Source organism: Lagopus leucura, unplaced genomic scaffold, assembly GCF_019238085.1.
Source record: "Lagopus leucura isolate 7727_CA_CO unplaced genomic scaffold, USGS_WTPT01 Super-Scaffold_100018, whole genome shotgun sequence".
NCBI lineage: Eukaryota > Metazoa > Chordata > Aves > Galliformes > Phasianidae > Lagopus > Lagopus leucura.
In genome coordinates, this window is record NW_024962272.1 from 5,722,661 (window position 1) to 5,742,676 (window position 20,016).

A 20,016-nucleotide genomic window follows, 5' to 3' on the forward strand; every position below is an offset into this window, starting at 1 on the left:
CCTAACCCTAACCCTAACCCTAACCCTAACCCTAACCCTAACCCTAATCTTCACCCTAACCCATTGCCTCACTGTGCTTGCATCCATAAATGAGAGTTAGTTAATGACTATGAGAACCATTTTTTCTGCATGGAGGAAGTCAATGACACATCTTTGCTTTATATGCACTTCCATTTCAGACATCACTGTGTCAGACTGTCTCTCTGCTACCCTCTGTCTCACAGCAACAAAATGTAGTGGAATAGTGGTAGGAATGTTCAGCCTCTACTGCCATGCCACCAATATTCACCTCTGTTATTGTGAACCAATGACACAAAAATGGATGCAAACAGCAGCCCTTGTGCCACTAGCTATATTCCGTAATATTTCCTATTTTTTCTTTCCATTGTGTAGGTTTCTGAAATCCTATCTTCAAATACATCTGGTTTCCTACTTTGTTTACTGTCAACTATCATTATTGCTATGAGTTCATTTAGGAAAGTATTCAGACACAGATTCTAGCAGATATCCATTTAGTTAAGTAGTTCTGCCTGTAATTGTCTTCCTTCTTGTCTGTTAGCATGGTAGCTGTCTTCCTCTCAAAGCCATAAACTTAGAAGATGATTAGATAAAAAGATAAATAAAAATGTGTATCAGTAATCTTTGCAGACACTTGTTCTTGTTCACAAGTGTTCTTATTTCTAGATTTGAGTGATCAGAAGCCTCTATGAAAAAACAAATTGCACTATTCCTATTCCTATTCCTAGTCAACTGGGCAAGTTTAGAAGCTTGGCTTCGCTAGGAACAGTTTTAGCAAATATTTTTTTTCATGATGTTACTTTGTCACTGTAACTTGATTAAACTCAGGGGTATTTTTCAATAGCAAGTCTTAAGTATTTCAAACATTTTTCAAAATAAAGCAATTAGTAGCCATTAGCAAAACAGTACTTCTCAGAAGTATTTCTAAATATCAAGGAACAGGTCTGCAGATTTTTTCTTTACGTTTAAAGTGTATGTCTTTGTTATTTTCCTTTGTTTTTACATTATATTTAAAACAAAATCACTAAATTAAGTAACACTCTTCAGTAATTTTCTCTGAACACCAATAAACTAGAAGGCTCCTACCAGATGTTTTTGCTAAATTCTGAGTTTGTATTTTCTGCCTTAAAATTGTTCTCATGAAATTTCTCACCAGCTTCAGTAAATAGTTCTTGTGGAAACTCACTTCAGTCTTTTGTGTATGATGAAGAGAAATTTTGCTGCATGATTAGGTGTACAATGGACTTTAAATCTTCTGAAGGCATTGAGTGTATTAGACCATTGAAGAAAAGTTAGAATTGCTGGTTGTCAACTTTTGCAAGGTTATTAGCAATCTTGGGTTTCCGAGTAGCTTTCTTTTCTATTTCTAGATGAACTGAAAAGTCACAGAAAACATTAAACTTGAAGATAAGACTCTGGGCCTATAAAAATTGGAGAAAAAAAAATAGGCATAGTTGTTTGTAATGCATAGAGACTCATCACTCTGTAACCTTCAGAATGGAGATGCAGGGGTATAACAGAAAAATGGTTTCACATTCAGAAAGATTAAAAAGTGAAAATGAGTAGTTAGACCTATTGTGAAAGAAAGCAAGAGTTTTTATTTTCATTTCAAGTATAATTGGTTTTCTTTAGTTTAGCTTTACTCTTGAAAAAGCACACACATAAAAAACAAAACCCCTCAAAAAAGACCACAACTACCTCTGTTTGATCTTTTCTAGAAAGTCTATGAGGAGAATTAAATACAATGAATCCACAGACACTGAAACGAGAAAAGCCCTAGCTTCCCTATGAAATGAGTGGAGATAGCCAGCAATTTCCAAACTCTGTTTTTCCAGTGTCTTTTCAAGATTTGATCTCTCTCTTTCCTCTCTCTCTCTTTTTTTAGTCTGAATTGAAAGCCCTTTTTTAGAACTAACATCTCTTTTTACAGACTTTATGCTTGACATTACAGTGTAATCTGTAATTTGTATCACTACTCAGAAAAATAGATTTGTACCTGGAAGCTAGAGAGTTTGAGCAGCCTCTTCAATTTTCAAACATTTTGTTTGATTTAGCACTTATCTTCCTAAAGTTTTCACCTGCATTTCTTACTACTTTGGGATTAATTTGTTTAATGGCCCTTGTCTCATTGAGGCTGGACGTCAGCCATACCAGTGACCCATTGCAATTCTGTGTAATCTCCTCCTTTCCTGTGTCTTTTTTTGGGGAAGATAGAAGTAACAGCTACAGGATGCTTTCATGCATATGGCCAATCTTCTCCCAAGTAAATGCTGTAGATTGCACAGCTGCAATTCCTTAGCGGAAGCATATGAACCATGACCTACTGCTGATAGCTGCTTTGGGTTACATCATCCAACTAGTCACCACCCACCACTGCAGCCAGCCAGCCAGAGGGACGCTGTTAACAGGCAGTCTTTCATTGACACTTCATGAATAAGCAGCTAGGGTCTGCTTAAGAGGAGCACAGTTGGCATCTTTTCCTCCTAAGAGACCCAGTGCTGGATATTCCCATGACAGAAATTCAGGGAAAAGAGAATGGATTACTTAAATATCTCCTTGTTGTTTTGGAATTGTACTGTCCTTTTGGCAATAGAGCTTTTTAGTTTTGCATTTTTTCCTTCTGTGCTACTAGAGTAGCAGATTACCTAAAAAGATAACCCTCTTCTTGCTGAAGGATTGAGGGAAAGTGCTGATGATAAATTCCCATTCCTCTTGAATTATATTCTTTTGCTTCCTATCAAAAGATGACTGCATACTTCTGTTTCTTGTCATCCTTAATTTATACTTCAACTCTCAGAAGGAATGATGTGCACTGTGCTGAGCAAATGATTCTTCTCTGTCTTGCTGATTTGAGATACGCTTCTATCATACAATCTGTTAGGCTGCCCTCAGAATGCGGTTTTACTTTCAGATTAGAAATTGAATGAGAAATCAAACAAATATGAGCTGACCAATGCCTTACTGCTGGATGGAAGGTCAGCAAAAATTCTCTGCAAATACAATAATATTATATACATTTAAAGAAAAGCTGTTGAAAAGTTAAGTCATTTTTGACAAGCATTTCCTGACAATGCCAGGTAATCTGAAACAATGGCCTCTTATTACAGAAGCAAATAAATTCTTCAGAACCAAACGTTTTTCACTAGAAGAGAGGTCTCCCAAAATATTCAGCATTACTGCAATAGCTATGTGCAGAAGACAAAGGATAAGAATTAAGCAGGCAGAGTAACTACATATCGTTGTTTGTCCTATACAAGTTACTAGTAGATCGTTTTGCATAAGTTACTTTTACAGATGATTTTTCATGTCAGCAAAGCTGCATTTAATATTTGAATCCAACTTTTTGATTTTCTATTCCACGAAGATATTTATAACTTTACAAAAAGTGGTAACAATAATAGTCCACCCAGCGAATAAAAAAAACCAAAAACAACAAAAACCAAACCAACCAAATAAACAAGCAAACAAAAAAACCCACAAAAAACAATTCAGAAAATTCTTAAGTATACTATAAGGCATCAAACTGATGTGTTCTCATTTGAAAGACAACTAATACCAATTTTGTCTATGCTGTCATAAAGAAAGGTTCCAGTACTTAAAAATCTGTACACCTTCCCTTTACATTTGACAAAGACTCCTGTACAGCTGACAAAGATTTATCCATCTATTGTACTTTCAAAATGACTCCAAATTAAACATTTATAAAATGTTATCCAGAAGCAACTACTTCCATTACTTTATCTTCTTACTTCTTTTGGTAGGTTGTTGTTTTGTTTTTGTTCTTTTTTTTTTCCTGCAAATTAAATAGAACAAGTAGGAAAACTAAATCCATAAGTCACTAATGTTTTTTAAATTAAAATATTCCTTAAAATAAAATGTGACAATCTAGCTTGAAACAAAGTAAGTAAATTTAGTTTATTTTAGATTTGGTTTGCATTTATTCAATGTATGTATTATTTTATCTAGGAAATTCAAAGCACGTATTATTTTATCAGGGAAATTAATTCTGCAAATTGTTGCTTACTCCTCATTTAATGAGCTCTGGCGGGGTATGTCTATACAGATAAGGAGAATATCTCAGAAGATTTGTTTTTTGTATTTGGTTTCCAAAAGTCCTTTAAAGGTTTCTACATTTATTCCAAAGTTTGTCTGAGCCACCAGAATCTGCAAAATTTGGCTGGGAAATACTTGAAAATTTACAATATGACTTCTAGTATTTCCTGCCTCTTCTTGCTCTGGAAAGGCTGTAAGAACAGTCAGTCGGTCTTAATGGAGTTTCAGCACTTTTTTCTCCTGGGAGAAATGAAACTGATGGGAAAAACAGGAAACCAAATATCTGAGCGACTTCAAAACCATTTGTGGTTTTGGTTTTAGAAATATGAAGCTTTTTGTAGGTGGAGGCACACATTTATTTTTCTGAAGCAATTTACAAGCCCATAAAAAGTTCATCAAATCAATGACCGCTAGTTACTCCCTTCTAACCCACACAGAGTAGAGTTTAAATGATGTAAGTATTACAGTAGTATAGATAACTGTTTTGAGTAAAACCCAAGTGATCTGTACACTTAAGAACAAAACATTAAGTAAAATGTTGAGCAGTGTTTCAAATTTTTCCTGCTGCCACATGAATAACAGCTCTGGAACTGGGTCACCGTCAGGCAAAAGAGTAGTAGGGAAATCCATTTAATGCAACAGTGCAACTGGGAACAGAATTCTTATTGGAAAACACCTGTTTCTCCCATTATTTCAATAATAGAAATATACTCTAGTGATCATGTTTCTCATTTTATAAAATTAAAGTTATAGGAAGAAAGCTCTCTTTAGTTCTGCTAAATCTTGAAAGAGTGCTCACAGGTGACTGAGAATGTTTTAATAGCTGAGAAAATGCTTACAAGAGAGAATGTACAATTATCTAAGATGAATTAAGTGATGATTTCCCTGGTTCATGATATCCTGTAAATTCCTGCAGTGGTTTATATGGGAACTATTTTGAAAGTAATGCCTCCTATGTTACTATGTTGGCCAGCAATACCAGAGGTGGATGTTGGTGTTATGGCAGTAGAGGTTGAACCTTCCCACCAATGTTCTACTACATGTTGTTGCCGTGTGGCAGATTGAGGCAGGGAGACAGTCTGACGCAATGGTGTCTGAAATGGAAGTGTGTATGAAGCAAAGGTGTGGAATTGAATTCCTCCATGTGGTAAAAAAGGCACTTACTGACATTTAACAACATACGCTGAATATTTATGAAAACAGTGGATGCGAGCAAGTGAGGTGGTGGGTGTTGCAGTTCGGAAGTGGCAACAGTGACTGTGGGTTACCTCCACAAGTACAGGTTTTTATGAGTCCAGCATGCAGGCTCTTGTTCATCACTGGCAGAAATGCATACTAATTAAAGGTGGTGGCTATGTTGAGAAATAATGAGAATTTTGCTTTTTCAAATAGCATTAGTGTGCTCTTTATATCTGATTTAGTTTCCATGGAAACAAATAGGAGGCATTACTTTTTGAAGCTACTGATGTTTAAGACGTTTTTCGAAGAAACACATCTCTGGGGTTAGAAAAAGGTGCCATTAATATTCATGTGTTGGATAAAATGCCTGCAGCATGCCAAGATTTTTTAGACAACTATCCTTAAAAAATTCTTTTCTGAAGTTTGCCAAATAGTTTTCTGAATTTTGTCCTATTCTTCAAAATTAATAATAAAAGTAATATATAACTGTACATCTGAAACGATTTCTGCTTTTGTCTGATTAAAACTTTTGCCCAAAGAAGTAAAAAAAAAAGATCAAACTAAGGTAATTTCAAGGCCTTATGTCTGTTAAGACATAGATTGTTTTGGCTTTTATTTTTTTTCTCGGATGTATGCAGCATGGCTGAGGTACATTTATCAAAAAGAGGAATTGCTCTAGAACAGTTGTATATGTTTTTTTGTTTTTTTTTTAATCTTCTGGGAAAATCTCTTTTTATATATAAGAAAATAGAAGGTATTTCCAGAAGTATTTAGTCTGGTCATCAACATGATCTACAACTTCACTGTTGAGTTTCAAATTCAGTTTCTGAATTACTTTTTTTCTTGCCACCAGTCATCCTGGAGAGGTTGTTGCAGAATAAACCCCACTTGATATTAAGAAAGGACTGTGCAAAATAACTTAATGTGTCAAGACAAGAATTGCTTGTTCAATTCCTGGCTTTCATACTGGAATGAAATCAATTTCTATCTTTAACAGAACATATACTCAAATAGGACAGAAGCAAATGTCAACAAATTGCTCTGTGTTGCACAGAGCATGGACAAATTTGAGAAGGAAGAAAGATTCCAATACTTAATTTTTAGGAATTGAGTAATGAAAGTTAATAATGCAAATAAATAAAAGAAGAATCCAATGGAATGGATGTACATGGAGTATATACTAATTTTTGTTTCATGTCTGGATTTTATATTTAGGCAGATACATTTATGTACTGACTAGACAGCTTTAAATGATTTTAAAAGATTTACCATGACTACATTTCTACTTAGGTTTACAGTGATTAATTTTCAGTGTGTTTCCACTTCTTCATAATATGCAATTGTAATTGTAATTAACTATTTTATAATCATTATAAGCAAAAAATGATGACATCTAGTACTATTATGCTCATTCAAGCATCTCCTTCATCTGCGATTCAGAAAACTATCTAATCAAACAGTGGTGTGATGAAGTATGGTCATATTTGTTCTCATTTAACCTTAGTCTTACTTAACTGTGAAACAAATCTGAAGGTAATTCTTAATCTTCATGTTTGCTCTTTAGAAACCAAATGAAAGCAATTTCTTCATTTTACACACATTTAATCAATGCTATGACTGAGCAAATTTTTGTGTGATATAATAATTGTTTTGATGTCTGGCTGTGGGTTATTCATAAGCAGATCTGTTCACAGAATGTCATCCAGGTTTTGAATTGCACGGTTTCACCACAGAATCTCACACTTACTGATTTTGTCTCTTGGTTTACTGTTTAATAAGATGCTGGGGAAAAAACCCTAAATTTAAAGTTTAACAGAGCATTGTTTAGACATTTCAACGGATCATTAAAGCTGGGATTCATTTACTTGGAAGAAGAAAGGGAAGGATCATACATGGCCATCAGCAATCTTTAGGAACAATTTTTGTAGTAATTGTGAAACTGACAAAGCATTGTTTAGAATACTACTAGAGTAAGAATAAACAGAATTGCGAAGATTGTCAAATCAAATTTACAAAAGTTGTTTAACGAATATATTTTGAGAGTTTGATTAGCTTTTATAACTACCAGTGAACAATATTTCAGTAGACAATGTAAAAATGAAATTCTGAACAATCTCTTTGAGCCAGTTGGAAACTTATATGTAAGGGAAAACTTGCACTCAGTTGCATTAAGGATGAAAAAAAGGTTCTTCTATTAAATGAGCAAATTAGTGAAAATTGAACAATTTTGAACCTAGTAAGCAGTCTCTTGTAAATTCTCTGCCTTTCCTGTAATTTATTTTCTGTTTTATGAAAAGCATTTGTGCAGAATATTAATTAAAGATGTTTTTCAAATAGCATAGTTTGCATGAAAGACAGCTGTGTATCTCATTGCAGATGATTTTGATCCTTTAAGGTTTCTGACAGAGAAGAAGCCATAAACAAGTAAAAGAAGACATCTCCAAAAACCATTCAGCTCCCAATTTAATGTGTAAAGATTTGAGAGAAGTTAGAAATTCTGTTTACAAGAGACTGAAACAACTGATTTCATTGTTAAAGTGAGAAAGATTTGGTATACAAAATATGAAGAGACAAAAAAAGCAAAACTTCAACCCTATAAGAATAGAGAAATTTAAAAAGCCCAGCTCTAATATGCCCATTGTATTCAGGATTAAAAGGCTATTACAGCTGTTAAAACTAGTTTTACTACTGGCAGAAAAAAAAACATTAAAAATCTAAAAATATATATATATACAGGATACGTATATATATACAAATACAGGATATAAAATCCAATGTAAATAAAAAGATTCTGTGGACTTTATGAATCTTACAATGCAAGGACAACTAGAAGGATTTATGCAAAATCTCGGTCCATGAATATACTCATTCTTGAACTTCTCTTATTTTTTTTAATATTTCAAAATATTAATATGGGCAAGATGTACAAAAGCTTATTGGTCTGATAAAATAAAAACAAAGCCAATCAGTGCATTGATGGAAGCAATATTTGAGCTAGCGAATAAAGAAAAAACATATTCATAGAATTTTTAATGTCTAATCACAAATGAAATAATTACAATCTATCTGATTGAATTGCAGATGAGTTCATATAATGTTACTACTGTTTACTAATTCCACTGTCAGCTGTTTGAAGTGTCTAGCTAGCTGCATGATTTGCTTAACAGAAATTACTATCTATGTAACTACTCACCACTAGGTTTCTTGAAGGACATTCATGAAGTTCTAATCCCTAATAAAGGTGGTCAGAGTTACAACAGTATTACAGGACTGTAAAGAAAAAGTGTTGCCTAAGGTTGCCCACTCTAAAAAGACTAATATTGTGATAATTGCAATTATTTTTCATTCATCATGATAGACGTACAATAAAATAAACATTCCATTGGCAGTACTTGAACTCTGTGTATTGGTGGTTTCAGTTGAAATCCACAGTGTTAGCTGAAATTGTTTTCTACAGAGTTCATTATTATGTAATGAAGTTCAGCAATCACTAAGCAAAATGCACAATGTTGCTTCTTAACCTTCAAGTTCTTTGATGTTCCCTGTTCATCGGTTTCAAAAGCCTAACATGCTAGTACTGAAGAAAATGTGAAAGTAATCATTGTGAAAACTTATTTTCACAAGAAAAATATTGTGTACAAGGGTCCCAGTAAATTGATATTTTGGAGAACTCACCAGTGATTCCTCTTCAACAACTTTGTAGTCAAAGTTGAGAGAAGAAACCTAGAGGATTCTGTAACTGAGCTTAAATAGAAACTTTCTGAGCATAGATAAGAGTAAAGAAAGAAAAAAACAACTTTAAATGATTTGATCTCTAAACAAGGTTAACTCATTTCATTATTTCGTATATATATACACTTTTGGATAGTTGTTTTGTTTTGAGAGAAAGTCAGATAAGATCAGATATACTGATTTTTCACATTTACAAGCTACTTCATAATTTTAAAAATGGTACTGCTGATGTCAACTAAGTGAGGCAAAGGAAGAAATGGTAGAAAACAGATTCATATAGCAAAATGTGTATCTGTTTTCATGTATTTCAAGCAATGGTATTATTTGAAATATTTAGAAAACTAATGTCTTGAATAGAATCTGGCCTAAACTACAGTTTGATTGCTTTAAAAAATAACCTGTTTGAGGAACAAAAGCCATACCCAAATATATTCAAATATTTTCTTACTATGCAGTAAATGAGAAACTAGATCGTGTTCTCCAAAAAATGTTATTTTTCTGTTCATGACATTACCTTTCATCTGTGCATTTTGTCATAACTACTGCTAAGACTCAAATAAGCAGGATTTAAAAGGATTTGTATACCTTTGATTTGTTTGATTCTTTGTGACTTCACCCTCTATTCTCTCACAGTCTGGCCCTTCCCTTCCCTTCCCTTCCCTTCCCTTCCCTTCCCTTCCCTTCCCCTCCTTTTCTTCTTTTTTTCCTCCTCCTTTGTCTCCTTCCTCCACCTACTTTTATTATTTATTTGTTTGTTTGTTTGTTTGTTGCCAAGATTGCTTGGCAGCAGGAGAATTGGTGTGTTTTTGTACATAACTGCATTTTTGCCACTCCATTTAATGGGGCCGTATTGGCTTTCTCCCTTGTTGGTACACAGTGGGTCAAGTGTAGGCGTGTGTATGCTTTACAAATTTATCCCCATCGTTGCTAATGTCTGTCCAAGATGTTAATAGCTGGTGGTTTTGTTTAACAGACACTTCATGCTGTAATTCTTGAGTGCAAATCACTTTTTGTTTCTTTTGTTCATTTATAATGAGAGACTGAAATGGAGCTTAAATAATTCCTTTAATGAATACATTAACCAGACTCATCTATTGTGGCTGTTTAAGGACTGAAAATAATTAGCACAAAGCCACATTTCCTTCACAGAGCTTTATAAAGAAGTCAGGGCATTCCCATTAAGATAATCATGAATTCAGTCTCTGTGGAAAGAAGGGGAAGAAAGAGAAGAGATTAAATATATTTCAAGACAAGCAAAAAGATTTCTGGTGGGAACATTTCACTGTTGAATAAAACATTCCCTTGGGAAATAATTTGCAGTTTGGGTTTGAATTTTGAGGCACTTTGTGAATACTTTTAGAGAAGCTAAATAGGAACCTCCTTTTCTCTTTCAAATTTCTAAACCTACAGAACCACTACAAACAGTAGCTAGTTTCCTAAGAGACAGACTGTTAATTCAGAAACAATAATATCTGCGGAGATTGGAAAGTCTGGTGCCAGAAAGCACTATCGTTGATATTCAGCTCTCGGGACGACCTTGTTTTCAAAAGGGCTAAAGATTTTTTATTTTCTTTTTACCTCTGTCTTCTGTTCCCCAGAAAATGTAATTTTATTTTCAGATATCTGAAGAAGACATTGCAGTGCTGAAAAAATTATAGTTTATGTCTAACTTCATTTGCAAATTTAGACAGCACTTTTGCCCATTTGTAAGACAATTGACGAGAAGAGGACAAAACAGTAAGAAGCAAGAGCTGTAAGACATGAAGTAGCAACCAGAAAAAGCTGGAAATCCAATCTTTATGAGTTGTTTTCAAAGAAAACCCCAATTATATGAAAAAAGAAAACTTCACTTCAAAGCAGACCAATAAATTCTAGTAGGATAAATTCTACTGATACTAGTTAGATTGGATCTAGAAGAGTCTCCTCTATCTTCAGCAGAGATACTTTCTTCCAAGTGTAGCAAAGTATTACATGAAAGAGAGAGGAAAACATTAATACTACCCCCAATATTGGATGTCTTACAAGCTTAATATTTGCTGTGAATGCATGAGTAATCTGTATCACCATCATCTGAGCTTCCTCCTGACTTTTCACAAGTTGTTAAGTATTTTCTATATAGTAGCACTCCAGCAGGTGTCTGTCCAGCATGTCAGTAATAAAGACGCTCATGAGAAAGTGGTTTAATCCCATGGGTACACTTCTCATTGTGATATAGGGTCACTGGGAACATAAACATTGCCCTTTTCACCTGTGACAGGTTTATTACAACCTTTTTCCCTTTCCTTCATTCTTGTTGCAATGACCTAGAAATGAAAAAATGGAAAAAGTCTTATCATCACCAAAAACAAAACAAAACAAAACAAAACTTTTTTTTTTTTGCAGTTTTATTTACTTTTGTTACTTTGACAAGAAAACAAGAAAACAGGAAAACAAGAAAACAATTATTTGAACTGAATCAAAGCAAAACTAAATTTTAAAGAAAGGACATTTTTCAGGGGCAGAACGATCATCTTCATGGCTCCAGTCCAGCCTTTAAGGTTTCAACTGGTGAAAGAGAAAGAAAAGTCCAAGCTGAAGTTATATTCAGCCTGTGCCTAAAAGTCAGATTTCTTGTTCTGTAGTCTACCTTACTTGCCAAATCACATTAACCATGATTGTCTGATTTAAACCATGAGATAATTTAATGACAGTAATGTCTTCAAATTGTCAACTTGATTAGAAATACATTGACAGGGACTCTGATTACTTGGTCCTGCATATTTCTCCATGAGGAACTAGAAAGCCTTGAAAATTCTGAACATTTATGAATAACCAATTTAATATTGTGCAATGTACAGTACAGAAAAGCAGCATTTTCAGATCATCAGTTTCTGATGTCTTCAGTTAAATAGGATAATATTGTTTGTTGAATGTATTCCTGTGAGAAAAATGTTGTGATCAGACTCAATAAATTCCCAGAAGGAAACGTATAGAATAGATTTCAAATTGTGCATAACTTTCTGGCTTGCCATGTAAGAATAAAGAGTGTTCAGAATGATTAACAGTGACAGAGTTGTTCTGTGAGATCTCTGCATGTTTTTAATTTTTACATGGACTTTGGTACAAAGACAAAACAGCTTTCAAAATTCAGATTCAGAGCTGGACCATAACTGCTTCTAAATTTGGGTCACGGTATTGGGCTCGTGCCCATCTCTGTTCAACCAAATTCTTCATTGGACAATAAAGAAAAAGAAAACTGGATAAATACAGTAGAAAAGAACACAGAAGATTAAGTACAGCAATAGTAATTCTTTTGTTTCATAACTCTAACTTTTCTTGAGGAATCAGGGGTACTAAGCAAGTTTGTTTGATAGCTAGCAGCTATTTAGAAAAACTTGTTGGTATTCTAGGCAACTTTTTTTCTTGATTATGCTTTTTGCAAGGTCAAGAAAGACTATAAACCTCTTACCTTTTAAGTCCCATGTAAAAATGTGGCACCTTTTCACTTGGTAGTGTGCAGGAGCTAAAGTATAATAATGTTGCTATCTTTTACTGAGAGTAATTCAGAACTGAAATACATGCACAAGTTGTTGTATCTTTTTGAGTGGTGTATAAACCAAAAATAATATTGTACAACTGTAACTTAGCTTGTTAAAAGCCTGTGTTTCTTGTCCCTCACTATAAATGTCATTGTTATCATTCTGGTATTTAATGTATTATTTTCTGCCATATGCTTGAAGTTCTAATTGATTTCTGTTGTGAAAACCAAGAGATTCATGCCTAAGAATACTATTAATAACTAAAAATAATCCTTTATGTCATTGTCAAGGCATTCACACTACTGGATCTAATGCAACAATTCATTCTTTAGGTGATCTAAGAGTTGTATTAACTGAGCTATAAAAATGAGAAAAACATTTTTGCTCAGATTTTTGCAGAAATTTTGTCTTCTCTCAATTTTATAAGTTTATTTGCAAAGACATTCGGACACCTGAATACTCACAAATCTTCCCAATCTTGAGCAATTTTGGTGCTAACTTGTTGATCTTCATAAGTGCATTTAATGAAACCTCATTTCTCACATACTGCTGCAGATGCTGATTTCAGTCAGCTGAGTGTCAGGCTGTTCTTCCTTTGTGTGGTTTGCTCAGTTTTGAGGGAGGTCTGAGTTGCCCAGTTGCCTGTGTTTGAGGACTGTCTTCTACAGATATTCTGTGCATCAACTGAAGGAATAGGCTGTGTTACAATGATAATAGGTTTCCTGAGAGAATGAAATATATATATATATATATATATATATATATATATATAATATATATTATATATATAGAGAGAGAGAGAGAGAGAGAGAGAGAGAGAGAGTTTTAAAAAAGCTTAAGGAATGGAAAATGGTCTTTCTAGATATTAATCCAATTTACTGATTCCCAAATAAATTAATTCCATCTCTCAGTCAAAATCACCATCCTCTACAAGGTCTAAATTTCGTTAGCCACTGTATGGATTGCAATTATACACTGCACCTGGGAAGAACTACTGTTCAAAGATGCAATACATATGTTATAAAATTAAGAAGAGAAGAACAATTTTAAATGACTATATACTTCCCAGTTCTCTCCTTTTTTCAAGATTTAATTTTTTGCTGAGCAAAATAACGAATTCTTGCTTTCATTATTGCTTTTCTTGGTTTTTATTTCTCATCTTCCTTCATCTTCAGTTTCTAAAAGTCTTTATTCTTCTCTCTTATTCTGTGTATTCTTTCTGTTCAGTGCCTCTGGTATCCACTTCCCTAACATGTAATTATTAGCAAATAAACATGAATATAAATGTGATATAAGACTTAAAAGCTAACAGTATTCTACTGAGATTTTTGATATTGCAAACACATCCTTTAGAAAGTATTTATTTTATTAATTTATAACTAAGGAAGATCATGCAATGGGGAAGCAGGTATGATTTCTTCTTGTAAGCCATTTAGAAACTGTTTAAAAATTGGAAGCTCTCTCTCTTGGAAGGAGAAGATTTTGCAAAATCTTGAGTTTATTTACATAGGAACAAAATAAACAGTGTAGGAAGATTAATCACTGGTAACAAATCTCTTTTCTTACATTGTCTGTTATCTCAATTCTAAAACAAGAAGCATAGAATTTTAAGAAACCTCACTCAATCAATTTTACCATCACATTTGCTTATCTTAAAATCACAAGTAGGGAATGATACTTCTAAGTGAAATAAAACCATAGATTTTTGTTTGTGAAATAAATTTTATCACTGAGCATTTCTTGTCCCTTCTAGGGTTTTATTTATTTATTTTTTTTAATGAAAAATGAACAATTTCAGGGACACATTTCATCCATAAATTTCATTACGAAAACAATATGTAGCAAGGCTTCTTTCCCTTCTTGGCATTGCTTCTTTTTTTTTTTCTTTTTTTTTTTTTTCTTTTTTTTTCCTTTATTATTATTATTATTATTATTATTATTATTATTGGTTTTTTTTCCTTTTTTTTTCCCTGACACTGCAAAGGATTTCCATTGACATAACTCAGTAATATGAGCATATTATCAGCATGTCTCTCAATATTATTTAGAAAATGGAAGGCTAAGTATGAATTTTAAAACCTCAACTTGTAAAATTCCATTTCTCTTATGGAAATATCTTTAGTTAGTTAATTAGTTGAAAATTACAACAGAGAAGCTCAAAACTACCAAAATAATGGGATGCCCTATATACTACTAGACATGTGGCTTTATATCAAAGGCAAAACCAGCATATAATTTGGTTTCGGGGACTCCTAGTTCTTCCCATTACCCACTTCATAATGAGGTATTCCCATCTCCCACATTAATTTTATTCGTTCATCTCCTTCTAGTTTTGCCATTATAGCTGCATGGACTCTGATCTCACTTCCCAGATGGCAGGGAGTATTGCCTTCTCCCATAAAGCAATATCAACTCACTTGCAGGGAGTAGCAAATCTGTACTTCATCCTTCCCTTGGACACTATGTATAATATTTGTGGTACTCCCAAGCCCTTCTTTTTCTCTTTCTTTTTCTGGTGTTTTCTGCTAGGATACCTGGAACCAGGATAAATATGGTATCTGGTTTCACAGAAGTGTGAACAAAAGGAAAAAATCATAATAGAGGATAAAAGCAATAGAGCATGAGGTTTCTTCTTAGCAAAATAAAATTAGTAAAGCAGCACTAGTAAGTAAAAACTACAGTTCATATTTAAGTCCTGTGCTTATCTTAAATATATGCAGAAATACTATATCTAACATTCATGATTAAACGTTCTTGTTCTTTAGATGAAGAAACAGAGAAAAAGATTTCCAGAAACTCCACTGTTGTCCTGTACTAGTGTGTCAATATTGCTGTGCAGAAATATAAGCCAGTATCTAAAATAAAAAATGCATTTACGACTGTTACACGTGGCTAATTCACACCAGAGTTGCAGTCTTCATTGTAAAAAAAATACAAAATATTCTTAGTTGCCAATTCTGATAAAACAAATTATTCTTTCAAGTTGAATTGCCTTCAATTATGTTGTGAAATGATAAAAACTGAAAAATCTATTAGAATTGCTCTTGGCAATATATATCATTTGTTAGTAGGCTTTATGAATATTTCACATGTAGTGGAAATAATTTCACTCAACTTAATAGAAGTAAGAGCTTGCAGTAATAGAGAAAAAGATATCCTTGCAATTTCACTCTTTTTAAAGAGGAAAAAAAAAAAAAAAAAAAAAAAAAAGGTGTTCATCCATTACTTGATGAGGACTGTCACCTACAAAATAGGGACACAAACAAATGAGAAGTCTTCATCACCTCTGTCATAATGTTGGTGATGGGGTCTGGGGCTCCCAGAGCCTGGAACTGGAGGATGAGGACTGCAGTAATGATTAACTCCCAAACAATCCTGAATTTGTGCAGGATTTGCTGCTCCAGCTGATTGTATATGTTTGTGGACCCCACTAGAATTAATCCCAGGATACTCAAAGAGATGGCTGACATCACTGGGAGACCTCTCTCAATTATTTTTTGAACTGAGACTGTCAACTGAAAGCTGGCAAATACTGTCACAGGAAGAGTAAGAAAAGAGATTCTGGTAATTACAGGCCTTTCAGCCTCACTTCAGCACCTGGCAATAGTGTGGAAGCTATTCTGGGAGTTACTGAAGAACACCTTAAAGACAGTGTAGTCATTGGTCACAGCAAACACAAGTTCACAAGGAGAAACTGTTTAACAAATTTCATTTCTATTTGTGATGAGGTTACACACTTGACTGATCAAGACAAACAAGTAGATAGAATTTTTTCGCATTTCAGCAAAGCTTTTGATACTGCTTCTCACATCATACTTCAGGACAAAATGTCCAGTATACAGCTAGACAAAGAACACAATGTGATGGGTGAACAATTGACTGATGGTTAGGGCTCAAAGTTTTAGGATAAATGATGTTAACTTAGTCCAGCAGCCATTCACTAGTGGGCTTCTTCAGGGCTCCATTTTAGGGCTGTTTCTTGTCAATGTTTTTAGAAGGGATTTGGTTACAGCATTTGAAGGTACACTAAATTTGCAAATGTCACTAAATTGGGAGAAGCTGTTGACTACTTCAAGAGTAGACAGGCCTTGCAGAGAAATCTTGACAAAGGGGAGGGCTAAGGAATCACCATCTGATGTTTAATAAGAACAGGTTTTGCACCTGGAATAGGGCAACCCTGCATTTATTTATGGAATGGGGAAAAGGACACAAGAGAGCAGCAGCACTGAAATATTAGTTCTAACTTTTTAAGATAATGTGATCAATCTGCTGGACAAAGATTGTCTATCCTGGAAAAATATAAATACACTCTAAGTATTTATTTCTGAAAATATGGAAATTTGTTTCATGAAAGAGAAATTAAGAGTTAACTGCACTATAGGCTATTGCTAAAAGAAATAAATAGCAACATATTTAACAAGGAGAATATCCTATAAATGATAGTTATTAAATTCTTTCTTGGCTTCCTTTAAATGCCTTTCTTTTCATTAATATCAGTGCTGACTTCTTAGATTGTGTTTAATAATAGAATGCAAAATATCAATAATGGACGTTTTAGTTTTACATCCTCATTTATTTAGAGATAGCATCTATGGCAGAACTGAAACATTGCTTTGCCTAATATCATGTTTTGCTGCTAGGTTTGTGGAGACCAAAGCCAAGGAGCAGTTTTCCTACGTGAATTTACACTGATTCGAAGAGAAAGTCTACATGATGATTTCCTGTCTGATTTGCTGAATAACCACAGAACTGAAGATCCGGTAGGATTTAACTATTGTTCTAAAAAATTGTTCAAAAATATCTGCAAGAATATAGATTTTGCAAAGGATACTCTATCATCTTGTCAAAAACAAAACAAAACAAAACAAAACACCACTACAAGTTTGGTTTATAAAGAAGAAATGCAACATTGAAAATATTGGAAATGTCACATTCATAGCACAGTTATCAAATACAAATGAAATTCTTTCAGGGAGACATGTTTCCAAAAGAAACTCAGGTTGTCCTGTTGATTTCAAATGAAAGTATTTCTCATTTAGAACTTTGTCAACTTCATTTTCTACTGTAATTTGACTTGCCCATTCAAAGCGAGTTTATATGTTATTAAATTTTGAATGAGTAAAGTTAAATCCATAAGTTATTTAAGAGATAAATTATCCTTTAAAAACATTTATTTTATAAAATGTACCATGGAAGGTAACAAAAGGCTAAAGCAGCTTCATGAGAAATGATGCATGAAAAAGAATGTTGCACTCTCTTCTATCTATGGCAAAAATATGTTTTTCAAGTCTGAAGAATTTCAGAATTCCCTGGATATTGTTGAAGAAAAGAACATGGGCAAAGCTGAGAAACATAAATTTAATGGTGCTTTAGTATGAAATAAAGCAAGTCAGCTGACTTAAAACTGCTGTAAATGTATAGGTCTAATATACTGAAGGTTTGTTTTTTATGGTGTTCAACACACTGTGGTGGTGTGTTAGTTTCATAGTTCTGTGAACTGCTGATGTATTTTAAGGATTAAAGTTCAAAATAAAAACTGTGAAACAGGAAGAGCATTCTAATATATAGAATAATTTAATGTTGATACAGCCTTGCTTACTGACTTTCTAATCAACATTTTTCCATAGCCCCAGAGAGCACTTCCCAAAGTTACCTTTTTCAGTGCATGACTTAACATTAGCCAGTTATCACTGGAAGCAAGCACAGCTAGGACTTTGGAAGGATGGGATAGATGTCTTTTGATAAGTCTTGTTGCTCAGGTCAAAGAATGTAGTTAACAAAGGGAGTGAAACCATTAAACAGTCCACTGTGTGTGTGCTAATTCATCTGCTCTAAGACAGGCTGTCCTTAGTTCTTTACAAACTCTTCAAAGAGTTTTCACATCAGGCAAAACCAACACTTTCTCCTTTAACTGCGGGTAATTATATGACATTTTGGAGTTGCATCAAGCTACTGATTTACTGCCAAGACTGAAATAAAGATTTACTGAACAGAGGGTGCTGGTCTTCCACTACTTTTATCTGCACACTAAGGGGGTATAGCTGATGTTGTTGTCCATTGAAACCATTCATTCTCTGTGGTAAACACTATTTTATTGCAGTTGTGTCAGTACCAGTGAACTGATGTGCTCTTTCCTGTTTGGTGCTAGTCTTCTGCCTGTTTATAAATGTGTCATAATTGTGTTCACATAAGTGGAAAGTAAATTGAAAACTATTCTCAGATTTTATTTCAAGGTAGTTTTCTTTTTAATTTCACAAGGATGCTGTGTCATTCCTGTGACCATCTTTCCATGCAGATAGGTATGTATGAAAACACAATGAAGTTAAAAGAATGTTGCAAAGAAAAGGTGACATGCTGTCTTCATCTAGGTATAATTTGGAGAAGTTTTAATGCAATCTAATTACTTTGAGATACCTTATTTCACTATATAAGCATATATTGTATTCTCTGCATGATCGATTCAGTCAGAAATTGATAAAAAGTAGTATCTCTTTAGTATAAAAGAAGTATCTCTTTAGTATTTTGCCTGACATATTTTGAGTGTACACAAACTTGTTCACTCTATGCTACATGGATTTGTTTCAAAGACAGATATTAATTTCAAGAAAAGTATTTTTGTTTAATTTATATAGCCATTTCTTAAGTATCAGTGAATTTATTTTCATATCAATTTTTCATATCACTATTTTCATATCAATTCATAATCTATACAAGATATTTTACAGCTGGATTCAAAGGCTTACAGACATTAAAACCAAAACCAGTACTTTCCTTGAGCTCATTTTCTGTGACACAAAGTTTTATTTTATTCAATTCATTTTTCACTACATAGCCATCAAGATTCAGAATTTTCACCTCAGATGTAATTACGAGCGTTCAGCATCTCTATCTCTCAAAACAAATATAACAGATAAGGCATCTACAAGAATGAAGCCTACATGATTACTAACATATCAGAAAATCTGTTATGAGAGTCTGCAACACAGACTTTAAATTTCTGAGGCAGAAATATAGAGTGTAGTTTTCCAGAATGGAAAGTACAAGCTAGATATATAGAATCAATCTGTCTTAAATCAGAGGATCAATCCTTTTTTTTTTTTTTTTCTTTCCTGTGATTTCCTGCTGTGATCAGATATTATCCAATAAGAAAATCTGCTACAGAGCTATTTTTCTAACAGATGAGATACAGAGAAAACAGTCTATCATCATACTCCCCCACAAACATTCCACTTCGGTTCTTTTTGGGAGTTCTTTGAGCAGCATAGGCTATGTCTCTGTGTTTGCAAATTTTCAAAATCAGTGGATATGTGGATCCCACAAGAAAGCTGTGTAGCTTTTCAGTATCCTACCAATTACAGAAATCTTTAATCTTTGCATTTTTCCCTGAAGAGGATGTAGAATAATAGAATCATGGAATGGTTTAGGTGTGAAGGGACAGTAAAGTTCCAAGCCCAAATCAGGCTGCCTGGTGTCATGGTTCTATGTTTTTTTTGTTTTTGTTTTTTTGTTTTTGGGT

The 20,016-nt window shown here is 33.7% G+C and overlaps 1 protein-coding gene across 1 annotated transcript in view; it reads left to right on the top strand.

The window, feature by feature from the left end:
* The window catches only part of ADAMTSL1 (ADAMTS like 1), a 347,780-nt gene that overhangs the window by 25,574 nt on the left and 302,190 nt on the right, over positions 1 to 20,016 (top strand). Inside the window, exon 2 of the mRNA XM_042877544.1 lies at positions 17,141 to 17,260. Within this exon, the coding sequence (XP_042733478.1) occupies positions 17,141 to 17,260 (120 nt within the window). The remainder of the gene's footprint in view (positions 1 to 17,140; positions 17,261 to 20,016) is intronic.